The 22,512-nt window shown below is 52.6% G+C and overlaps 1 protein-coding gene and 1 pseudogene across 4 annotated transcripts; one reads left to right on the forward strand and one right to left on the reverse strand.

Moving 5' to 3' along the window:
- The first annotated feature begins 33 nt into the window (after window positions 1–33).
- On the forward strand, window positions 34–22,510 carry GORASP1 (golgi reassembly stacking protein 1). 4 transcript variants are annotated; one of them, XM_060180406.1, is made up of 10 exons: window positions 34–37; window positions 9,233–9,326; window positions 13,469–13,549; window positions 13,985–14,188; window positions 18,234–18,320; window positions 18,429–18,559; window positions 18,760–18,997; window positions 19,617–19,773; window positions 20,179–20,331; window positions 20,543–22,510. In XM_060180406.1, the coding sequence occupies exons 2-10, from the start codon at window positions 9,246–9,248 to the stop codon at window positions 20,782–20,784; spliced, it is 1,374 nt and encodes a 457-aa protein (XP_060036389.1). In that variant the 5' UTR covers window positions 34–37; window positions 9,233–9,245; the 3' UTR covers window positions 20,785–22,510. The 4 variants fall into 4 exon arrangements, with proteins under 4 accessions (XP_060036389.1, XP_060036391.1, XP_060036390.1 ...); XM_060180408.1 differs by lacking the exon at window positions 13,469–13,549; XM_016185760.2 differs by lacking the exon at window positions 34–37 and having other exon boundaries at window positions 9,168–9,326.
- On the reverse strand, window positions 5,239–6,181 carry LOC103108723 (teratocarcinoma-derived growth factor 1-like; annotated as a pseudogene).
- Window positions 22,511–22,512: the final 2 nt, after the last annotated feature.

The raw sequence follows: 22,512 nt of genomic DNA on the forward strand, positions 1-22,512 counted from the left end.
TTGGGCCCACCCCGAGCTCCGCCGAGGCGCGGAGGCCGCAGGTGCCGGCTGTGCAGACCAAGCGGCGCGGCCTTGGGGAGCCCGGGGGGCTCGCTGGCGGCTGAGGAGCGGGGAGTGAGACGGCTTGGGACCCGGAGGACGCCAGCGTGTGGGGTGTGTGGGGTGTGTGGGGTGTGAGGTATATGACATGTGAGGGGTGTGAGGGGTGTGCAGTGTGTGGGGTGGGGCATGTGAGGTGTGTGGGGTGTGTAGAGTGTGTGAGGTGTGTGGGGTATGTGAGGTGTGTGGGATGTGTGAGGTGTGTGGGGTGTGTGAGGTGTGTGGGGTGTGTGAGGTGTGTGGGGTGTGTGAGGTGTGTGGGGTGTGTGAGGTGTGTGGGGTGTGTGAGGTGTGTGGGGTGTGTGAGGTGTGTGGGGTGTGTGGGGTGTGTGGGGTGTGTGGGGTGTGTGGTGTGTGGGGTGTGTGGGGTGTGTGGGGTGTGTGAGGTGTGTGGGGTGTGTGGGGTGTGTGGGGTGTGTGAGGTGTGTGGGGTGTGTGAGGTGTGTAGAGTGTATGGAATGTGTGAGGTGTGTGGGGTGGGTGAGGTGTATGGGGTGTGTGGGTTGTGGGGGTGTGAGGTGTGTGGGTTGTGGGGGTGTGAGGTGTGGGGTGTGTGGAGTGTGTGAGGTGTGTAGAATGTATGGCATCTGTGAGGTGTGTGGGGTGTGTGAGGTATGTGGGGTGTGTGGGGTATATGAGATGTGTGGGGGGTGTGGAGTGTGTGGGGTGTGTGAGGTGTGTGGGATGTGGGGGTGTGAGGGGTGTGGAGTGTGTGGTGTGGGGTATGTGAGGTGTGTGGGGTATATGAGATGTGTGGGGGGTGTGGAGTGTGTGGGGTGTGTGAGGTGTGTGGGATGTGGGGATGTGAGGTGTGTGAGGTGTGGGGTGTGTGGAGTGTGTGTTGTGGGGCATGTGAGGTGTGTGGGGTATGTGTGGGGTGTGTGAGGTGTGTGGTGTAAGGGGTATGGGGTGTGTGGAGTGGTATGTGTGGGATGTGGGGTTTGTGAGGTGTGTGGGATGTGTGGGGTGTGTGGGATGTGTGATGTGTGTGATGTGTGTGGAGTGTGTGGGGTGTGGGGTATGTGAGGTGTGTGGGGTGTGTAGAGTGGGGTATGTGTGGTGTATGGGGTGTGGGGTATGAGTTGTGTGGTGTGGGTTGTGTGAGGTGTGTGGGGTATGTGAGGTGTTTGGGGTGTGTGGGATGTGGGGTGTGAGGGGTGTGGGGTATGTGGTGTGAGGTATGTGTGGGGTGTATGAGGGGTGGTGTGTGAGGTGTGTGGGGATGTGTGAGGGGTGTGGGATGTGTGAGGTGTGGTATATGCGTGGGGAGTGGGGTGATGAGGTTTGTGGGGTGTGGTGTGTGAGGTGGGGTGTGTGTGTGAGGTGTTGTGTACCCACCTCTCCTGGGGTCAGAAAGGCTGTCAGGATTAAGACCTAGCAGGAAAGGAGAGAGAGACAGACAGAGATCTCAGAGGAATCTTGAATCCTGAAGGTCCTCTGTGAAGTCCTCGGGCCCTGAGGAGATGGGGTGACTGCTTTTACTCTGCAGAAGGAGAGTTGGCCACAGCCAGGAATATGTGATGTGAGAAGAGTGGTATGACTTAGGGAACATGGGCAGAACACTGTACCCCCCCCCCTTTTTTTCCCCTCTGCTTGAGGGGATGGATGTAGAAATTCATGGAAGGAAGCCAACTGGCAAGACTGGCATCTGAGGCTTGTTAAATCATCTCTTCTCACAACTGGTGGGATAATCAGGAGTAACTCCAGGGCCCAGAGTAAACTGGGTTTGTGTAGGTGATGGACTTTCCCTAGTGGACATGTCTGTGAGGACAGCAGCAGCAGACAGACGGTGGACAGCAGAACGTGTCCAGCCAGAAGTCTTCCCGCAGGCATGATGGAAGACAGAGGAATGAATAAGGATTTGGGCACACAGGAGAGGTGGGGTGATGGTGAGAGTGAAAATATGCAGGGCCAGTTAGAGAAGGGAAGTGGATGGCAGTTTGAAACACTGGAGAGATGAAGCAGAGAGCAGAGCAGGCGTCAGCCCTGTCCTCCTGGGGCCCCCATCTGCATGCTGCCAGGCCCACCCAGCCCTGGAGAGCAGGTTTTGGTCCCCACTTCCTTACTGACCAAGTCTCTCTGAGCAGCTAGCTGGGGGTGACAGGTCTGTGGGCATGGTCTCCTGTTAGCTGGCTCACCCGCCTTTGCTCTTCGAGTTTTTTTTTTTTTTTTTTAATATTTTCCCTTTTGTTGCCCTTGTTTTTATTGTTGTAGCTATTGTTGTTATTGATGTCATTGTCGTTAGATAGGACAAAGAAATGGAGAGAGGAGGGGAGACAGAGAGGGGGAGAGAAAGATAGACACCTGCAGACCTGCTTCACCACCTGTGAAGCAACTCCCCTGCAGGTGGGGAGCTGGGGGGCTTGAACTGGCATCCTTACTCCAGCTCTTGCACTTGGTGCCATGTGTGCTTAACCCACTACACTACCGCCCGACTCCCAGCTCTTCTGTTCTATAGTAAGTCTGGATTCATTGATTTGTGTGGTGTTCAGTGCTCAAGAAGAGAGAAACTTCAATTTCTGGCTTCTCCTGGCACCTAGGCCCCTTCACGGGTCCTAAATCCTCTGGACTGTGAAGACTGTAATTTATTCCCATAATTTATTTGTCGCCTACCTCTTTCCCTCCCCCTCTCGGGTGGGCACACTCACCCCAGTGAGTCACTTCTGCCTAGCCAGCCCCAGCTCCCGGCCTTCCCAGGCTGTGGTGTGTGCCAGGTGTGGACTAGAGGCCTCTGGCCCCAGGGCAAGGGGAGGGGCTGGGCTCACCCACCAGGACCAGAGCCCTCACCTTCCCCCATGCAGCCCTCTCTGCCTCACCTTCTCCCCAGAGGCCACAGCCGTTGTTCTGTCTGGGCCCATCATCACTGCAGGGGGGAGCAGGGGCAGGAAGGGCTGGGCCAAGCCCTGCATTCCAGCCAGCTCCACCTGCCTGCTCTCTGAGGCCAGTTGGGCTGGGGTAGGGACTGGGCCGGGGGCTGGGGCTTCTTTGGGCTATTCATAAGGACAAAATATGAAATCAAATGCAACCAGTGCCACCAGGCCACATTATGCTGCCACTGCCTTATGCTTCAGATTGTACCCAGAGACGGCAAGCCTGAGATACCAACCTTCCAACTCCAGTAATCTGGTGAGACCTTTCCTAACATGGGGCTACCCAGTTCCATTTCAGATGACGCGTTCTCTAACAAAGTTATAGATCCTAGATGGAGGCTAGGTCCTAGGGGACTGGGTACATACATATCTGTAAATTAGGGACAACTATATGCCTCAAAGTAAAAGTGCATAAAAGTCCTCTATGACTAGTCTTAGTCCTAATAATCTTGGCAATCTAGTAGAATGGCCTAAAGAAGGCAATATAAACTTTCCAATCAAATATTTATTACTTAGATGTCTTCCTCTCCCCTACTTCAGTTCTCTCAAATACTCTGTCTATTCAACTAACTGCACAAAAGAAAGTAAGATGTATCTCCTAATCTCTTCTGACAGCATCAGCATTATTGTCACCCCTTGATAATCTTTAAAAGAAACATTTATACATTTAAACATGTATACATTTAGCCAAGAGATATACTGGCTGTATATGTATACAAAGCCAAAAGACTATTATTGTTCCTAAGACAACGTTTACTAGAATCATCAAACAAGTACATGCAGTAAAAATTGAGGTTAACTCAGACCCCACTAAAATCCTAGGTGTATTTCCTCCCCAACTTGAGGCCAGATCACATAGACTGGTTTGGATACAACAAATGACGCTCAACAATTTAACAGTTGGGAGAATGTCCAAACTCGTCAGATAAAGGGATTACAAAAGCTGGAAAAGATCAAGAGGCTGGATCTCCTAATGGTGGCCTTTTTGGTCACTACCAGGTTACCCCAGTCACCTGTGGCCCTAGTCAGGGAATCCTAGAATTCACTTCTCCCATAGATATGATGGGCCTGCACCACTAATAGATCCCTCTTTCCACCAGTAAATTATACCTATTTCCTCAAACACATGCGCCCACACATACACAGATACATGACCCAATATCCAAAGGGGAAAATCACCTAATAGTCATATAGGAAACATAATTTTTTATGCTCTCAAGATGTGCCCTACCACTATATAGGTCAGTGGTTAGTTAGAATAATTCCAAATTCACTAAGCAACCTAGGTCAGACTTAGTTGGTCTGCAGAATAATTTTAATAATGCAAATTTTCATTATGATGATAGATACTGAGAGGGGTGGGGCAAGAAAGGGGAAGAGAGAGGAAGACCTGCAGTTGGCTTCACTGCTTGATAAGCTTCCTCCCTGCAGGTAGGGACCTTGGGATGGAACCTGGATAACTTATGCACTTTCCTGTTGTGCCACCTTCTGTCCCTCAGCCTATATGACTATTGCTAGGAAATGGTTAAAATATATTACAGTGTGGTCCAGGAGGTGGCGTAGTGGATAAAGCATTGGATTCTCAACCATGAGGTCCTGAGTTCGATCCCCGGCAGCACTTGTACCACAGTAATGTATGGTTCTTTCTCTCCTCCTATCTTTCTCATGAATAAATAAAATTCTTAAAAAATATATATTATGGTGTCTCCATGTAATATGGTATAGTCAGACTTTAAAAACTGTTATAAAGGTTTTTTTTTTTCAGGTGTTTTAGTTTTTATTTCAGAGTCAAAATTTTTCTTCCTAGATAAAGAGAAATTTATGTATTTTAATGAAACATGTAAGAGATCACAAAACTAAGAAGACATTACACATTATTGAATTTGTGGAAATCATGCATTTGGCTTTTAAGTTTATACTTTCTAAACACATAAAGTCAAAATTTCTGAAGTTGTTAGATTTGTGTTTGAGAATAAAAACAAGACTACTGTAAATTTATTGAAGATTGTTTCTGATCCTCTGAATAGGAAATTGTTTTCTATGTCTAAATTAAACAGAACAAAGATCCTGTTATTTACATTGTATATCAGAGTTATGATTTTTTATTATCTTTTTTTGAAGTTTTAAAAACTTTTTATTATGTAATCCCCCCTTTGTTGCCCTTCTTGTTTATCGTTATTGTTGTTGGGTAGGACAGAGTGGAGAGAAGAGGGGAAGACAGAGAGGGGAGAGAAAGACAGACACCTGCAGACCTGCTTCACCGCCTGTGAAGTGACTCCCCTGCAGGTGGGGAGACAGGGCTCGAACCGGGATCCTTACGCCTGTCCTTGTGCTTTGCGCCACTGCCCGGCTCCTGATGGCTGGATTTTAAAAAGCTATTTTTAAAATAGCTTTTCACGGACAGAGACAACCAGAGGAATCAGCTGGCATCAGCGAGCTGTCAGGAATCACTGTGGAAGGACACTCACTCCTTCCAGGCGATTAACACTTGACAATCATTACAGGTCTGCATGACAAACAGTGTGTTTACACATGGCTAGAGGTGGCGTTGTACAGCAAGGCAGGTGCCAGTCAGCATGAAAGCGGTGTGCACAGGTGCAGAAGCTGCGAACTCTGGAGTCCCGGAAGCCGTGAGCTGCTCACCCATCACATGCCCACCACAGCCAGGTAGAAACGTCTGTGAAAAGCAGTGGAACTGGCCGTGCCAGCACCTGCACATGGAACACGTCCTGGGCAACCAGTCGCCATTGGGAGTGGACCCACAGTGCTTTTTGCGCACCACGTGCTCACAGTTGCTGCCGTAGAAGGAGGCAGGGCAGGCACAGAAGGAGCCCAGCACGCACGTGCCGCCATTCAGCAGGATTTGTTGAGCGATTTACTGTCCTGGATTCTCAGAAAGGGCACTCGCTGAGCAGGGCGAAGACAGCCGGCTCCTCCGGGGACCCACTGCTGCCACTTCCAATGGCCAGGCCTGTGTGCTGTGCAAGTTCACTGCGGGCCAGTCCGGCAACGGATCGGATCCCAATTCAAATGCTCTGGGAAAGACCAAGATCAGAATCACACTGACAGAGAGGGGCTCCATCTTCCTATGGTCCGCTAGGGCCTCTCAATTTAGAAGGGAAATGCTAGTCTAGCCTAATCATGGGAGCTTGGAAAGATGAGCGTCCCGGATGAGAAACGGGCTCTTCCTAGCCGGGCTCAGCAGAGGCAGGAGCCAGGATGTCCCAGGAATGTCGATTTTTTATTATCTTAATAATTATTTTTTACCAGAGCACTGCTCAGCTCTGTCTTATGGTGGTGCAGGGGATGGAGCTTCAGGCATGAGAGTGTTTGCATAACCACTATGCTATCTACCCCTACCCTTTATTATTTATTGGATAGAGACAGCCAGAAATCTAGAGGGAAGGGGTGAAGCACCACTCACAAAGCTGTTACAAAGTTTTGTTTTTTTTTTGCCTCCACGGTTATTGCTAGGACTCCCTGCTGGTACTGTGAATCCATTGCTCCTGGAGGCTATTCCCCCCCCCCCCCATTTTTGTTGCCCTTGTTGCTTTTGTTGTTAGGATAGAGAAATGGAGAGAAGAAGGGAATACAGAGAGGGGGAGAGAAAGATACCTGCACCGCCTGTGAAGTGACTCCCCTGCAGGTGGGGAGCCGGGGCTCGAATGGGATCCTTATGCCAGACTTTCTGCTTTTGCTTAAACCGCTGCACTACCGCCAGACTCCCTGAACTACTTTTTAAAATTCATATTTTTATTTTATTTTTTTTGTATTATATTTATTTATTTATTGGATAGAGACTGCCAGAAATTGAGAGGGAAGGGGTGATAGAGAGGGAAAGAGACAGAGAGACACATGCAGCACTGCTTCACCACTTGCAAAGCTTTCTCCCTGCAAGTGGGGACCAGGGGGTTGAACCTGGGTCCTTGAGCACTATAACATGTGAGCTCAACCAGGTGTGCTACCACCTGGCCCCTTAATTTATATTTTAAAAAAATATTTTCAAGGCTGGGGGAATAGAAAGCCAGAGCATTACTCTGGTCCACAATATCATGCTGGATGGAACTCAGGTTAAGGTGTTTTCAAATTTTGTGTTCTTATGCTCCACTTCACTTACCATTAAAGAAATGCAAATTAAAGCTACACTGAGATTCCCTCGCACACAGGTTACATCAACAAACCAGAAGGAGTGGCAGGTGTTGGAGAGGTTGTGGAGAAAAGGGAGCTCTGCTACATTGCTGGTGGGGACTGCTGTATGGAGAGTCCTTAAAGTGGGGTGGAGGTTGGGAGTACATAGCATAATAGCTATGCAAAGAGACTCTTGTGCCTGAGGCTCTGAAGTCCCAGGTTCAATCCCCCCATCAGTCAGAGCTGATCACTGCTCTGGTAAAATAAAAAAAATTAAAAAATACAAATGGGGGTTGGGCAGTAGCGCAGCAGGTTAAGCGCACCTGGAGTAAAGCGCAAGGACCATCTTAAAGATCCCGGTTTGAGCCCCCCACCTGCAGGGGAGTCACTTCACAGGCAGTGAAGCAGGTCTGCAGACTTCTTTCTGTCTTCCTCTCTGTCTTCCCCACCTCTTTCCATTTCTCTTGGTCCTAGCCAACAATAATGACAACAATCACAACAACGATAAACAAGGGCAACAAAAGGGAAAAAATAGCCTCCAGGAGCAGTGGATTTGTGCTGCAGACAGCAGCCCCAGCAATAATCCTGGAGGCAAAAAAAACAAACAAACAAATAAAAATGGAATTACCTTATGATCCAGCAATACCACTCTTAGGGCATGTAAACAGTAATTTGAAGCGAAATATACACCCATAAGTTCATAGCTGCATTACTCACAATAGCCAAAGAGTGGAAGTAGCCTAAATGCCCATCATCAGATGACCGGATAAAGAAGTTATGGGATATATATACCATGGACTACCAGTCTGCGATAAAAGACGATATTGTGTCCTTTGGGACAAAATGGATGGAACTGGAGGTGACTTAGCAAAATAAAGAGATGAAAGACAACTACTTGTGGAAAAAAATCAATAAACTTAGACTTTGTGAGAACTCTGGGGGCTATCTTTGGGAGGAGGGGATACAGAACTTTGGTGATGGCTGTGCTGTGGAACTATACCCTGTAATCTTGTGGCCTACAATTTATCACGAAAAAAATGAAGATAAAAAATTCAAATTTTCCTAAAAATAAAACGACTTACAGGAAAAAAAAAAAAAAAAAGGAGAGTGAAGGCAGGGATCGAGTGGTGAGGGCGGTCCCACAATGGGCTGGGGTGGGAGTGGGGTCCCACAAAGGCCTGGGCAGGGGAAAAGCGACATGATAAGAAGAGGCAGATGGTTTAGCGAGTGCTGGTCTGAAAGGGCCTGGAAGTGATTTGGGCATCCGGGTAGAGGGGGGGTGAGAAGGGACCTGGACACCTGCAGCAGCAGCTCCTGGAGAGGCGGGTAGAAAAGTCTGGCAGGGGAGTCGGGAGCTATGTTAAGTACAGTAAGGATCCCTGTTCGAGCCCCGGATCCCCACCTGCAGGGGCGTCGCTCCACAGGTGGTGAAGCAGGTCTGCAGGTGTCTGTCTTTCTCTCCCCCTCTCTGTCTTCCCCTCCTCTCTGTTTCTCTCTGTCCCATCCAACAACGATGATAACAATAATAACTACACAACAGTAAAACAAGGGCAACAAAAGAGAATAAATAAATCAAATATTAAAAGAGAGAGAGAGAGAGAAGTCTGGCAGGAGGGACCTGGTAGGGGCACACCTGGTTGATCGCACATGTTACAATACACAGGGCCCGGGGTTCGAGCCCCTGGTCCCCACCTGCAGGGGGAAAGCTTTGCGAGCGGTGAAGCAGGGCTACAGGTGTCTCTCTGCCTCTCTCCCTTTCTTTCTCCACCTCCCCTCTCGATTTCTGACTGTCTATATCCAATAAATATAAATAAAGATAATAAAAAGTAGTCTTGCAGGAGCGACGTGGCAGGAGAGCTCGGCAGTGGGGGTCACTGAGCCGGCGGCACGGGCACGCACCGTGAGGGCGCAGTCCTGCTGCTCTGGGGAGCCGGATCCCAGGCCAGGCCAGGCCCAGGCTATAGGCTGTGGGTATCTGGCCTCCAGCGTCCTTAACAACGGAGCTTCCGGCCGGTTGCCAAGGACGTCACAGTGAGGGGCGGGGCCAGAGTGGCGCCACGTGACAAGGCATTGGAATCAAGCGCCGAGTCCGCGCGGGTGTTGCGGGGTCGGAGGGTCAGGTCTGCTCGAGGGCTTGGGCCGCGGCGGATGAGCCGGGTGGCCGCCATGGGCCTGGGCGCCAGCGCAGAGGAGCCCGCGGGCGGCTCCGAGGGCTTCCACCTGCACGGGGTGAGTCCTCTGCGCGCCTGCCCCCTGCGGCCTGGGGCCTGGGGCCTGCGCCCGCCCGGTGCCAACACTGCAGGAGGGCGCCGCTCCTCCACTCCCCGGAGCCGCACCTCTGGGTGCATGGAGGACGCGTCTGCACACAGCTGCGGTCGCCTGTGCGAGCTGCTGGACCCGGGTCCGAGCCGGCAGCTGCGGCCCTGCGGCCCTCGATTGGCTCAGGGGGTCGGGTAGTCCGGGGGCACTTGCCGTCCCGAGGTCCGAAAGGCTCCCCCAGCTTGCAGACGGTGCAAACCTCGCAGGGGAAAGCCTCCGAGTGCGCATGGGGGCCTGCACGGCGGGCGCGGGCACGGGCAGCTGGGCTTGAGGAGGGACCCCGGGCAGATCGGGGCGGGGGCTGCCTGGAGGAAGCGGCGGTGCAGCGTAGGAGAGATGGGGTGGGGGGTCCTGACTCCCACCTCCTCCCTTTTCTCCCCCTGTTCCAATGGATGGATATGGTGGTGGGTGTCAAGTTTACCCGTTTGTGCCTGGCTGTGGAGTAGGAGCTGCCCTGGATGTGAGCGGGGACAGATGTAGAATGGGCTGCTGAGAAGGGAGCTCAGTGCTACCCCAGGGCCCAGAGATCAGGGTTTGTGTTGGCGATGGCTGGGCTTTCTCTAGTGGGCATCTTGGAGAGGTCGTTGTCCATAGACAGAATAAGTGAACAGTGCAATGCACCCAGCCGGAGGAGCCTTCCAACAGGTTTGGTGGAAGGCAAAGGAGTGAATGCAGATTTTGACAAGTAGGAAAGGAGAGGGGGCGTTGTGGAAGACAGGAAAGGCCAGTCGGAGAGGAAAGTGGAGACATCAAAGGCCTGGAGGTTCATTTACAAAACTGGTTTGTGGTGTTTTTTTTTTTTTTTTTTTTTTTTTTTGTGGCATAGGGATTTGCACTTGCTTAGTTTCACCACTCCTGTGCTGATGTTCTCAACCTTTGCCTTCCTTCCTTTCTTCCTCCAGGATTATAGCTGGGGCTTGGTGCCTGCACTATGAATCCACTACTACTGGAGGCCATTTTTTCCCATTTTTTGCCCTTGTTGGATAGGACAGAGAGAAATGGAGAGAGGAGGGGAGGACAGGGGAAGAGAAAGACAGACACCTGCAGACCTGCTTCACCGCCTGTGAAGCAACCCCCCTGCAGGTGGGGAGCTGGGGGCTGGGGGCTGGAACCTGGATCCTTGTGCTTCGCACCATGTGCGCTTAACTTGCTGTGCTACCGCTTGGCCCCCCTCAACTTTTTCATTCAGATAGATACACACACACACAGACTGAGCTCCCCCTGGCGCTATCTTAGTGCTTCCATCTGGTATTGGATGCCTGCACTCACCTGGGTTGCACACGTGACAAAGCAGGCTCCCTACCTAGTGAGATATCTCTGTACTCCCTCGCCCCAGCTGGGAGTTTTTGAGCATATTTTGTGGCAGGCAGAGCTGTAGAAGCCAGAGATAGAGCAGTGACCAGAATAGACATACACCCATGGCCCACAAGGTTGCTCAGTAGATAAAGCTTTTAACTTGGAAGCATAAGCCCCAAGTTTCATCCCTGGCATTATATGTTCCAGAATGATGATCTGACTCGCTCTCACTAATAAATAAATCTTTAAAAAAAAAAAAAAGACATACATCCTTACATCCTTTTCTCTTGGACCTTAACATTTGGATTCCAGCAGAAAGAGAAGTGAGACACAATGAAGAGGGTGACCATTGCTAGGAAAATGACGGAGAGGCTAAGAGGACAAAGTGATGAGTGAGTGCAGTACTGTTCTGGACAGAGGGGTCAGGAAATTCACCTTAAAGCAGACACCTGGGAACGAAAGAAGAGGAGGCAGCAGTGTTGATGGGGAGTGGCCTAGTGCTTGTGGTGAGGCCTAGTGGGCTTGCCTGGGGTGATGGGTAGGATCAGGAGAAGGGGAAGAAGGAGGTCTGCTTGTGTATGACCCTGCTCCATGCCCTGAGGATTTTGAGTTTCATTCCGGGTAGCAGTACTTTTTTGAGTAGGGGGTGTAGTAAAAAGAGTATATGAGAGGGAAAGTAGGTGGTTCAGTCCCTAGCACCCAGCCACCCTGGGTAAGTGCCAGCTGCTGTCATCGTCTGTCACGGATTCATCATGAGGAGCAGGCGTGGGGTGGAGTATACTTTTCTTTCTTCTTCTTCTTCTTTTCTTTTTTTTAAGATTTTATTTATTTATTTATAAGAAAGATAGGAGAAGAGAGAAAGAAACAGACATCGCTCTGGCACATGTGCTGCCGGGGATCGAACTTGGGACCTCATGCTTAAGAGTCTAAAGCCTTATCACTGCACCACCTCCCGGACCACATGGAGTACACTTTTCACTGGCTGCAGTGGGACCTCCAGGACCAGCTGGGCAGAGGGTTGTGCTTGCTGCGGGAGGAGGGTGCGGTGGGCAGCAGTATAGATGACCTCCACAGTGAAGTCAGAGTGGGCTGTGGAAAGGCCCAGACCAAGGGGCATGGAGCACTGTCACTTAAGGCCACAGAAGCTGTGGGTCCAGGTGCTGGGCAGGCTGGGAGAGGGATGCCCCGGGCTGGGGGCGGCAGGTGTCTGAGCCTCAGGACCTCATTCCTTATGGAGCGGCAGACACAGTGTTGAGGGACATGGTGGGCGGGCAGCTTGATGGCCTGGCCTGTGGAGCAGGGGCCTGACGCAAGGGAGGCCGAGTGGCAAAGGGCTCTCCCTGCCAGCCAGGCTTCTTTAAGTAGCCATCCTGGGCATTCAAAGAACCCCTATCCCAGCCTCTTCCAGAGGTGCTCCCCATATCAGGGTTTTCAGCAGCTGGTCTTGGGGCTGGCTAGGTTTCTGGACTCACTCTCAGCAGCAGCCATTGTAGCTTCTGGAGGTGCTAAACAGGGGCTTGAAGAGTCCTCATTACAGGGGCAAATGGCCTGGACCCAAAGGCTGAGTAGTGAGCTCCCCTCCAGCTTAAGGAACCCAAGACCTGAGGGGCTGGTGCTAGGGGCCTGTGAAGTGAAGCCAGAGAGCCTCATGTCCTGGGGGGCTGAGACCTATCTGGAGTCTGTCCACCAGGGCTCACAGCCTGAGGGTGGGGACCCACTCTAGAAAGAAAGACCATTTCGAGCAAGGCTCTGTGGATGGGGCCTTCGAGGTGGAGTTCTCCAAGAGCTGCAAGGTGGGATGCTTGTGCTTTTGGAGATGCTGGTGGGCTCAGAGTTCACGGTGGGGAACACTGGGGCTCACAGTGGTTCCTGAGGAGACGACCTGGACTAGCCCCTTCGCCTTTGGGTCTGTTTCCTCAGCAGCTGGATTCAGCTTGGGTGCATCCCCTTGGGGCCTGGGCCCCCTGGGATCTGACCCTAGGCTGCCTTCCATTGGCTCTTTTGGGAGCCCATTCGGGGTTCCAGTCACTTCTGGGGCTGCCTTCTCCCTTTCCTGTGCATATCTTAATCTTTCTGGATCCGTTGCCTCCGCCCTGTGGTCTGGGCACAGCACCCAGCAGGCTTCACCCAGCCTGTCTCCTGTGAGGCACCTCTGAGTGTGATTGGTGGCTCACCATCAGGGAAGACCCATTTCTTTTTTAAGTTTTATTTATCTATGTATGAATGACTGAAATGAGGAGAGAGAACCAGAGCACTACTCTGGCTCAGTTGATGCTGGGGATTGAACTTGGGACCTCATGCTTGATAGCCCAATGATTTAGCCGCTGTGCTACCTTCCTGGGTTGCAAGAGTCATTTCTTTTTTCTTTTTCTTTTTTTAAAATACATATTTTAAATTATCTTTATTTATTTATTGGATAGAGACAGCCAGAGATTGAGAGGAACGGAGAGAGACAGAGAGACACCTGCAGCCCTGCTTTACCACTTGTGAAGTTTTCCTCTTGCAGGTGGGGACCGGGGGCCTGAACCTGGATCCTTGTGCATAGTGTAACGTGCACTCAGTCAGGTGCACCACCACCCGGCCCCCAAGAGTCATTTCTTTAGAGAGGAAAACTGCCCCCAAAGCAATGAGAGGTTGGACCGAGCCTCAGCAGCATGCGTGGCCTGTCTGGAGCCGGGAGCCGGGGGCCGTGTGAGTGTCTCCACTGGGAGTTGGGGTGGGTGTAGGGCTCAGCAGCAGGGTTTCGCTTACAACAGGTGCAGGAGAACTCCCCGGCCCAGCAGGCAGGCCTGGAGCCCTACTTTGACTTCATCGTCACCATCGGGCACTCGCGACTGGTGAGGCTCCCTTCCTCCCTCTGCCCTGCTCCTTCGAGGCCCCTGTTCTCCTGGAGGGTGGGTCCCAGCTTGCTTCTGCTCAGCCTGGGTCTTGAGCTCTCTGGGGTGCTGTGGAGGCTGAGCGACTCACGGGGTGGCCTGGGTGGCCCCCAGAGGGCCTACCTACCTCTTGGGTGGGGGAAGGAGATGCAGGGAGCCTGGCTAACGGGGAGCCCGGCAGTGCTTGGACCCACATGGCCCTTTGCGTGTTTCAGTGTTTTTCAGGCCAGCTGCGGGAGGAAGTCTGGCTGGGTGGTGGGGTGGGGTGCAGGCCTCATCTAGTGCAGGCATCAGTCACTACCCCAGCCCATCCCTGCACCTACCCTGCTGGGCCAGTTGGCCCAGCCCCCCCGGGGTGTGTGTTGGGGGTGCAGCAGCTGTCCTGCCACCCCACAGAACAAGGAGAACGACACACTGAAAGCGCTGCTGAAGGCCAACGTGGAGAAGCCCGTGAAGCTGGAGGTATTCAACATGAAGACCATGAAGGTGCGCGAGGTGGAGGTGGTGCCCAGCAACATGTGGGGCGGCCAGGGCCTGCTGGGTGCCAGCGTGCGCTTCTGCAGCTTCCGGAGGGCCAGCGAGCACGTGTGGCACGTGCTGGTGAGTGGGGCCGGGGGCTGGCGGTGGCGTGGCGGCTGGACAGGCTGAGAGCCCTTGAGGGCAGGGCTGCTGTCATTCGTTTGGGTCCCTGAGAGGCAGGCTTCTGTGAGACCATGCCCCTGGCTTCTCCTTTCTTTCCTTTTTACATTTAAACAACTTTTTCATTTTTAAAAAAAGATTTTATTTATTTATTAATGAGAAAGATAGGAAGAGAGAGAGAACGAACTAGATATCACTCTGGTACATGTGCTGCCGGGGATTGAACTTGGGACCTCATGCTTGAGAGTCCAAGGCTTTATCCAGTGCGCCACCTCCGGGACCACTTTTCATTTTTCATTATATGTATTTATTTATTTGACAGAGACAGCCAGAACTCATGAGGGAAGGGGGAGATGGAGAGGGAAAGAGTCAGAGAGACACCTGCAACCCTGCTTCACCACTTGTGAAGCTTTCCCCCTGCAGGTGGAGATCAGGGGTTTGAACCTAGGTCCTTGAGCACTGTAATATGTGAGCTTAACCAGGTGCGCCACCACCTGGCCCCCCTTTTTACATTTAAAACATTTTTTTAAATTTAAATTTTTCTTTTATTAGTGATTTTATATTGACTCACAAAATTATGAAGTAACAGGTATAATTCCACACCGTTCCCACCACCAGAGTTCTGTGTCCCCATTCCCTCCACTGGAAACTGCAGGGCTTCTCTCAGGGTCACAGATGGGGGCTGACTGTTTTCTATAACTATATATATATGCTAATTTTTTCTGTGGTCCTGCTTTCTCTTCCCAAACCACACCTACTAATAGGACTGATTACTACCTCCAGACATCTTTCTGTTGCCCCTCTTCTCTGTCTCTCTGAGTCCTGATGGATTTGGGTTTCCAAGCCCTCTGGTCACCTTCTTGTAACATTTCTTCCCCTCTGGGAGTATGGACCAAAAGTCTTTATGGGGTGCAGAAGGTGGAAGGTCTGGCTTTTGTAATTGCTTCTCCGATAGACGTGGCTGTTGGCAGGTCGATCCATATCCCCAGCCTGTTTCTATCTTCTTCTTAAAATTTTAAAGTACTTAAAAAAAAATCGACAGGACAGAGAGAAATTGAGAGGGAAAGGGGAATAGAGCAGCAGAGAGACACCTGCAGCACTGTTTCACCACTTGTGAAGTGTCTCCCCTGCAGGTGGGGGCCGGAGGCTTGAACCAGGCACATGGGAACGTGCGTGCTCTACCAGGTGCGCCCCTGCCCAGCCCACCTGACTTCCCCTTTAGCTAGGTGACTGGCAGTTTCCTCACCCTCCAGACCTGGCTTTTTATTTTGAAAGTCAAGGCGCCACCTACTGGAAGGGTGGTTGTATTGCCAGAAAGCAGTGGCTGTGACTTAAGCCTTTACAGTGCTTTTCTCCCCAGTATGGTCTGTAGCCCGCCAGTACAGTGTTTGTACGGGCGGGTCCCCTGAGAGCTCCCTCGGGCGGGTCCCCTGAGAGCTCCCTCGTTAGTTGTCTCAGTGTTGCGGTTAGTGCCTATCCTCACACATTTGGTCCTCCAGCCTGGTGGAAGGAGCGCTTCCTAAGCCGGAAACGGTCAGACTTGGTCTCTGTAAGGTCCTCTGACATCTCTACCTGCCCTGAGTGAAATGGGGGATGGGTGCCTAGTCCCTTTGCATTTTAGGAGGAGCAAGTGCCATATTAGGCAGCACACACACTGAAGTTGAAATGATACAGAGATTAGCGTGGCCCCTTTGCATTCCTTGGGGACACTGGGAGACTGGGAATAGCAAAGCTTTTCCAGGGGAAAGAGCCTCGACCGCTCGGCTCCTACCCCTCCCCAGGACTTGTGCTGCCAGTAGTAACAGCAGTGGCACTGGTACTCATGTGGGCCATGGTGTGACTTCCTCCTCCCCTCCCTCCCTCCCTTCTTTTCTCTTGCCACCAGGGTTATCACTGAGGCTTGGGCCCCTACACACTTCTTCTAGCGTTTGCCCTTCTTCTGTAGCCAGTCAACAGCGTCAGGTTGAGCCTGATGTAAAGTTTTGAGACCTCCTTTGAATCTGGAGAGGTGGCAGTCGTTGACTATGTGGGTCATAGTCTGTCTGTAGCCGCAGGGGCAGTTCGGGTCGTCTCTGCCTCCCCAGCGATGGAACATAGCGGCGCACCGGCCATGGCCTGTTCGATAGCGATTGAGGAGGGCCCAATCATAACGTGCCAGGTCAAAGCCGGGTTGACGCTCGCAGGGGTCTGTGATGAGGTGTTTGTTCTTTACCTCAGCTGACTGCCAACTCTGTTTCCAAGAGTCTGGAACAGAGAAGTTCAGTGTAGGCGTAGGGGACCAGATTGGGTGACGAGACGTCAAGTGTTGGACAGGGTGGGCGAAGATATCCGCGTATATTGGCAGGTCCGGTCGAGCGTAGACGTGGGAAATGAACTTAGATGATGCCGCATCCCGACGAATATCTGGCGGGGCGATGTTGCTAAGAACTGACAGCCATGGAACCGGGGTGGAACGGATGGTTCCAGAAATTATCCTCATGGAGGAATATAATTTGGAATCGACCAAGTGGACATGGGGGCTACGGAATACTGGGGCACAGTATTCTGCAGTGGAATAGCATAATGCCAGAGATGATGATCATAGTGTGGAAGCACTCGCGCCCCATGAGGAGCTGGCCAGTCTTGCAATGATGTGATTCCTCGCGCCCACCTTTGCTGCAGTTTTTATGAGATGTTCGTGAAATGACAGAGTGCGATCGAGAGTAACGCCAAGATAGACTGGCTGGGCTTCATGCCGGATTCTCGTATCGCCAAGCTGCACATTAAGCTCACGCGAGGCCGAGGCATGATGTAGATGGAAAACAGATGATACCGTTTTTGCAGTGCTAGGGATTAGTCGCCATTTTTTTTACAGTAATCAGATATCAGAGACATGTCTACATGTCTACACACTGATGCCACTACTCCCAGAGGACACTTTCTCTTTATTTTGACAGACACAGAAATTGGGAGGGGGAGATAGCGAGGGATAGAGAGAAAGAGACACCTGCAACCTGGCTTCACCATCTGAGAAGCTTTCCCCCTGCTGGTAGCTACCAGGGCTTAAGTTGGGGTCCTTGCACATGGTTGCACTCAGCTGGGTGCACCACCACCCAGTCCTCTTTCCATATTGCTTAAAATCCTCTTAGCAACCCCATATCCTGCTTGTGATCATGAGGCAATTGAAGCTGTGGGTTGAAGTACTTTGTCCCCAGTTGCAGAGCTTCTAAACAGAGTTGGAAGTTAAATTCAGATGAGATTTCAGCTGTTGTGACCACACAAGGTGCTGCCCTCTGCTGGACAGTTCATGAGCATGGCGGAGGTGGTGGGATTTGCTGGTCTGAGAGGAGTCTGGCACTTCAGACAGGAGGCTAATAACCAAAATATATAAAGAGCTCACCAAACTCAGCAACAAGAAAACAAATGACCCCCATCCTAAAATGGGGAGAGGACATGGACAGAATATTCACCACAGAAGAGATCCAAAAGGCCGAGAAACACATGAAAAAATGCTCCAAGTCTCTGATTGTCAGAGAAATGCAAACAATGAGATACCACCTCACTCCTGTGAGAATGTCATACATCAGAAAAGGTAACAGCAACAAATGCTGGAGAGGTTGTGGGGTCAAAGGAGCCCTCCTGCACTGCTGGTGGGAATGTAAATTGTTCCAACCCCTGTGGAGAGCAGTCTGGAGAACTCTCAGAAGGCTACAAGTGGACCTACCCTCTGACTCTGCAATTTCTCTCCTGGGGTATAGCCTAAGGAACCCAACACACCGGTCCAAAAAGATCTGTGTACACATATGTTCACAGCAGCACAATTCGTAATAGCCAAAACCTGGAAGCAACCCAGGTGTCCAGCAACAGAGGCATGACTAAGTTGTATATATACACACTGGAATACTACTCAGCTATTAAAAATGATAGGTGTCTGGGCTGGAGACCATGGCCTGAGCACAGAGAGCCTCCCTCCGGCCCTCCCAGCCACCTCTCCAGCAGTGAAAGTTGTGTGTGATTCTTTCGCCAGGATGTGGAACCCTCTTCACCTGCCTCCCTCGCCGGCCTGTGCCCCTACACAGACTATGTGATTGGCTCAGACCAGATCCTCCAGGAGGTGAGAGGTCCATGGCTTGTGAGGCTGGGGGGTGGCGGACTGGGGGCTGCTCATGGGACGTGTCTTGTTCTGTTTGGGAGCAGGGCTCAGGTGCTGTGTCTGTCCTAGTCCGAGGACTTCTTCACACTCATTGAGTCCCACGAGGGGAAGCCCTTGAAGCTGATGGTGTATAACTCAGAGTCCGACTCCTGCCGGGAGGTGACTGTAACTCCCAACGCAGCCTGGGGTGGAGAGGGCAGGTACTTCCTGGCATTGGAGGGCTTTGGGTGGGCAGGGGCCATGAGTCCAGAGTCCCTGTGGTGGGGGGTGGAGAGTTGGGGTCCTGGGAGACAGCTTTTCAGCCCTCTCACTTTGGATAGTGTGTGGGGTGGCAGAGATAGGCAGAACTGTGGGGAGACCCCCCCCCACACATGTACTGAACCTTTCTGACCTTTGGCAGTCTGGGGTGTGGTATTGGCTACGGGTATCTGCACCGGATTCCAACCCAGCCTCCTAGCCACCACAGGAAGCCACATGAAACCCCATCACTTGGTACCCCATCACCTGGCCCCTCGTTACCTGATAGCTCATCACAAGCTACTCCTTCACCGGGAGCCCTGCCATCTGGACATACCCCCCAGGATTTTCCTGATCTTCTTGGCCCAGAGATGAGCTCCAGGCAGGGTGACTATGTGGAGGTATGTGGGGGGGGGGGGGGGCATGGAACTGGGTGGGGCGGAGGGAAGGCAGGAGACTCCCTCACAGGGACAGTAGGAGCAGAAGGGCCCTTCCTGGGACTGTGCGCCTTTCGGCTCCTGCCACTGAGGTCTGGGGTAAGGTTGGTGTTGAGGCATTAGTTGTCTCTTCCACTTCATGGGGAACCCAGAGCTCGGAGTTAGGCAGGGCCTAGTCGGTGTGCCAGGCAATCTCTGGTAAAGTCACGTCAAGGGTGGGGTGTGCAGAGCCCCAGGAGGCTGCTTGTCTGCATCTCTTCAGGGGAGCACAGGCCATGACTTCTTGGCTACCAAGCTGCTGCCTGCCGCCTGTGCAGGGTCACAGTGAATTCAAGGAAGTCTTCTTCCTGTGCGCTACTGGTGGGGCCTGGCCAGGGGAGCACCTCTGACTCCTCAGTAGTGTGGTCTTGCTGTTGCTGTGGTGGCGGCCAGTTGAGCCTTTCTGGCAGACCACCGAGGCCGTCTGCCCTCTCGGACAGAGTGGTGCTCACTGGGCCAGCATGAGGAGAAGACTGCAGTCACTGATTGCCCCTCCCTGTTCCCTCTTCTTCCCCGACCCCCCCCACCCACCCCTTTCCCCCAGGCTCTACTGCAGGCTCCTGGCCCCTCCATGGAGGAAACACTTCTGGAGACTGGGAGTCCGGGTCAGGGTGTTCCAGACGTTGAGCTCGGGGGACTTCCATGCCCCATGGAGATTCCCCTTCAGCCTCCACCTCCAGTGCAGCGAGTCATGGATCCAGGTAGTGAGCGAGCCCTGGACAGAAGCTTAAAGTGGGGCCCAGGCGCAGGGCTCAGACCATTTTCAGAACTGCTCAACCGTCCTGGCTCAGGGATGCAAAAAGTCTTAGACGCTCCGATCCTCAGTGTGGAGAGTCTGCTGTGTGGATGGGGGGGAGCCTGCTCAAGGTGACACAGCTAATTGGGGCCAGGGCAGGCTGAGCCACTGCCAGTGCACTACTTCTGTGATGCCTAACCCCAGGCCCCCTTCTTTCCTCAAACAGGTAGTGGGGAGCCTCTTTAGAACTGGGTGGGGGAGGCACCAGGGGCTGAGACTGGCTTCATGGGCTGGGCAGAGTGAGCCCAGGGCACTGGCCCTCCAGCAGTTGGGATTCTGTACCGACAAAGAACTGCACCCCTTCCCACAGGCTTCTTGGATGTGTCAGGCATCTCCCTCCTGGACAGCAGCAATGCCAGTGTCTGGCCCAACCTTCCTTCTTCCTCAGAGCTCACCACCACAGCCGCCTCAGCCTCTGGGCCAGAGGACGTCTGTTCCAGCAGCAGTTCTCATGAGCGTGGTGGTGAGTGGCACTTTCTGAAGTCTTTTGGGAAGGACCCTGGGATGCTGGAAGGGCTGTCTCCAGTCTCTCCCTTGTGCTAGGCTGGCCTTTGGTTGCCAGATCAAAGCATCTGTACACAAGATCTCGCCTGGGGTGGGGGGGGTTACTGCTCCAGGTCACACTGACCTTAGATTTCACAGACCTTCTCAGTCCCCCACCCCCTCTGTTCCAGGTGAGGCCACATGGTCTGGGTCGGAGTTTGAGGTCTCCTTTCTGGATAGCCCAGGTACCCAGGCACAGCCAGACCACCTGCCTCAGCTGACTCTCCCTGACAGCCTCACCTCTGCAGCCTCGCCGGAGGATGGGCTGTCTGCTGAGCTGCTTGAAGCTCAGGCTGAGGAGGAGCCAGCAAGCACAGGAAACCAGGATTCCGACGCAGAGGCTGAAGCTGACCAGCCAGGTCCGGGTCTCTAGCGCAGAACAGCACTCTGGGCTAGGACAAGGCTGATGGCTTTTCACGGTCACACTGCCCAGCCCCAGCCCTGTGTGTTCTGCTTGAGACACGCAGGGGCTTTTGTTGGGGTGTGTATGTGTGTGTGTGTGTGTGTATGGTGGGGGACTGTGTCCACTCAGGCCCTGTATCTGCTCTCCAAGAGATGACCTCCCACCAGTTATTCTGCCTGATGCTCCTGGCTTTGGGGGAATTGAGAATCTCAGACAAGTCCTTTCAGGATGGTAGGGGGCTTGCAGGAGCTGAGGCAAGAGAGCAAAGGATTCCTTGGCTTGGGTGGGACATGGCATCTTGGTGGGTAGTAAGAGGACAGCTTTTGGCCACACCCCCTCAGGGCTGGGACTTGCTCCTGCAGTGGTCACTGGCTGTCAGGAGGCAGAAGGGTCCAGACATGATCAAGTGTGCAGATGGGACGTGGAACATTTGCTAATCACTTTGCAAGGCTTGTCTTGATTCTGCCTGCTCACTCAACCCCACTTGTACTGGAAGGGGCCCTTCAGCCTGGGGACCTGTGACTTTATCTTGTGCCCCGTCCCATGCCCCACTGCACAGGTGCTGGTGGAGTGGCAACATACTCACACACCTCTGCTTCTCCTGCGGGCAGGGGGCCGAGAATCCTAGGGACCACGTGTGCTCGGAGCATGTTTCTCTGCCCAGGGGCCTCCATCCCACAGACCTAGTAGTCCCAGTGATTCCTGCCAGTCCCCAGATGTAGTCTTCTCTCTTCCATGCCAAGCAGGCAGCCGGCCTACAAGCCCATGGCCACCACCTTAAGCACATTTTCAGAGCATGTCTAGCTGACTGGGTCTCTGAATACACAGCTCCCAACACGGGTGAGTGAGGGGTCTAGACATGATGGGCAAGGGCCCCTCTTCTTTCCCACAGTAGAGGGAGGCTGTTTCCCCCAGCCACAGGTGCCTTTGGAGACAAGCCTAGGTTGTACCTCCCGCTCTGCCTAGCTGGAAGAAGGGGGCTCCACCTTGGGTCAGCTGCTCTTCACCTGAAGCCTCTCCTCCCTGGGCTGGAGTCCCTCATCCTGCCCGGCACCTTGCCGACTGCCATGAAAGTTGCCTTTGGACTTTTGTCTTCTAGCCTCTGCCCATGAAGACTTTCATGTTCATCTCTTGATGTGCAAGGGCTGCACTTACAGGAAGTCCAGAGCTCTGGTGACAGAGACCATCCTCTGTTGGGGCTGGGGGGAGGGTGGTGGCACAGGCTAAGTACATGGGAGAGTAGGGAGGCCCCCAAGTGAGCAAACTCTTCCAGTTTCTAGCACTCTGACTGCACTTAAAGCAAAGCCTCGTCAAGCCTACCAGAGCAGCTGATAAGCCCGCAGAACAGGGAGGCTTTGTGTCCAAAGCCAGTGCTGGAGCCTGGTTCTTGGTATGTCTGGGAGCTCAGTGTCTGCCCAGAGGAATCCAGACACAGAACGGTGTGACCACGGTACTGCTCTGAGGCCAGTGTTCCCTAACTTCAGCCTGCAGTCTGACCCAAAGTAACCCTCACCCAAAGATTCTAGGTCCTCCCTCCTGCCTCTTACACCCTCTCACTCTGAGTGGGGAAACAGCATGGATACCAATGTTAGTTATTTTCAGAGAAAACATGAAGCCAGAAGGTTACTCCCTCTGTAATCTGCCATGAAGGAAAATGACAACTGAAAGAAAAAAAAAAATAAATGCTCAAATACTACA

Source organism: Erinaceus europaeus, chromosome 21 (genome assembly GCF_950295315.1).
Source record: "Erinaceus europaeus chromosome 21, mEriEur2.1, whole genome shotgun sequence".
In the NCBI taxonomy this organism is placed as follows: domain Eukaryota; kingdom Metazoa; phylum Chordata; class Mammalia; order Eulipotyphla; family Erinaceidae; genus Erinaceus; species Erinaceus europaeus.

Bases quoted from the DNA above. Each gene is read 5' to 3' on its own strand.
- GORASP1 (XM_060180406.1), top strand. From the start codon at position 9,246: ATGAGCCGGGTGGCCGCCATGGGCCTGGGCGCCAGCGCAGAGGAGCCC. The intron at 13,550-13,984 runs GTGAGGCTCCCT...GCCACCCCACAG, and splicing joins CCATCGGGCACTCGCGACTG to AACAAGGAGAACGACACACT. The intron at 18,998-19,616 runs GTATGTGGGGGG...CCTTTCCCCCAG, and splicing joins GGCAGGGTGACTATGTGGAG to GCTCTACTGCAGGCTCCTGG.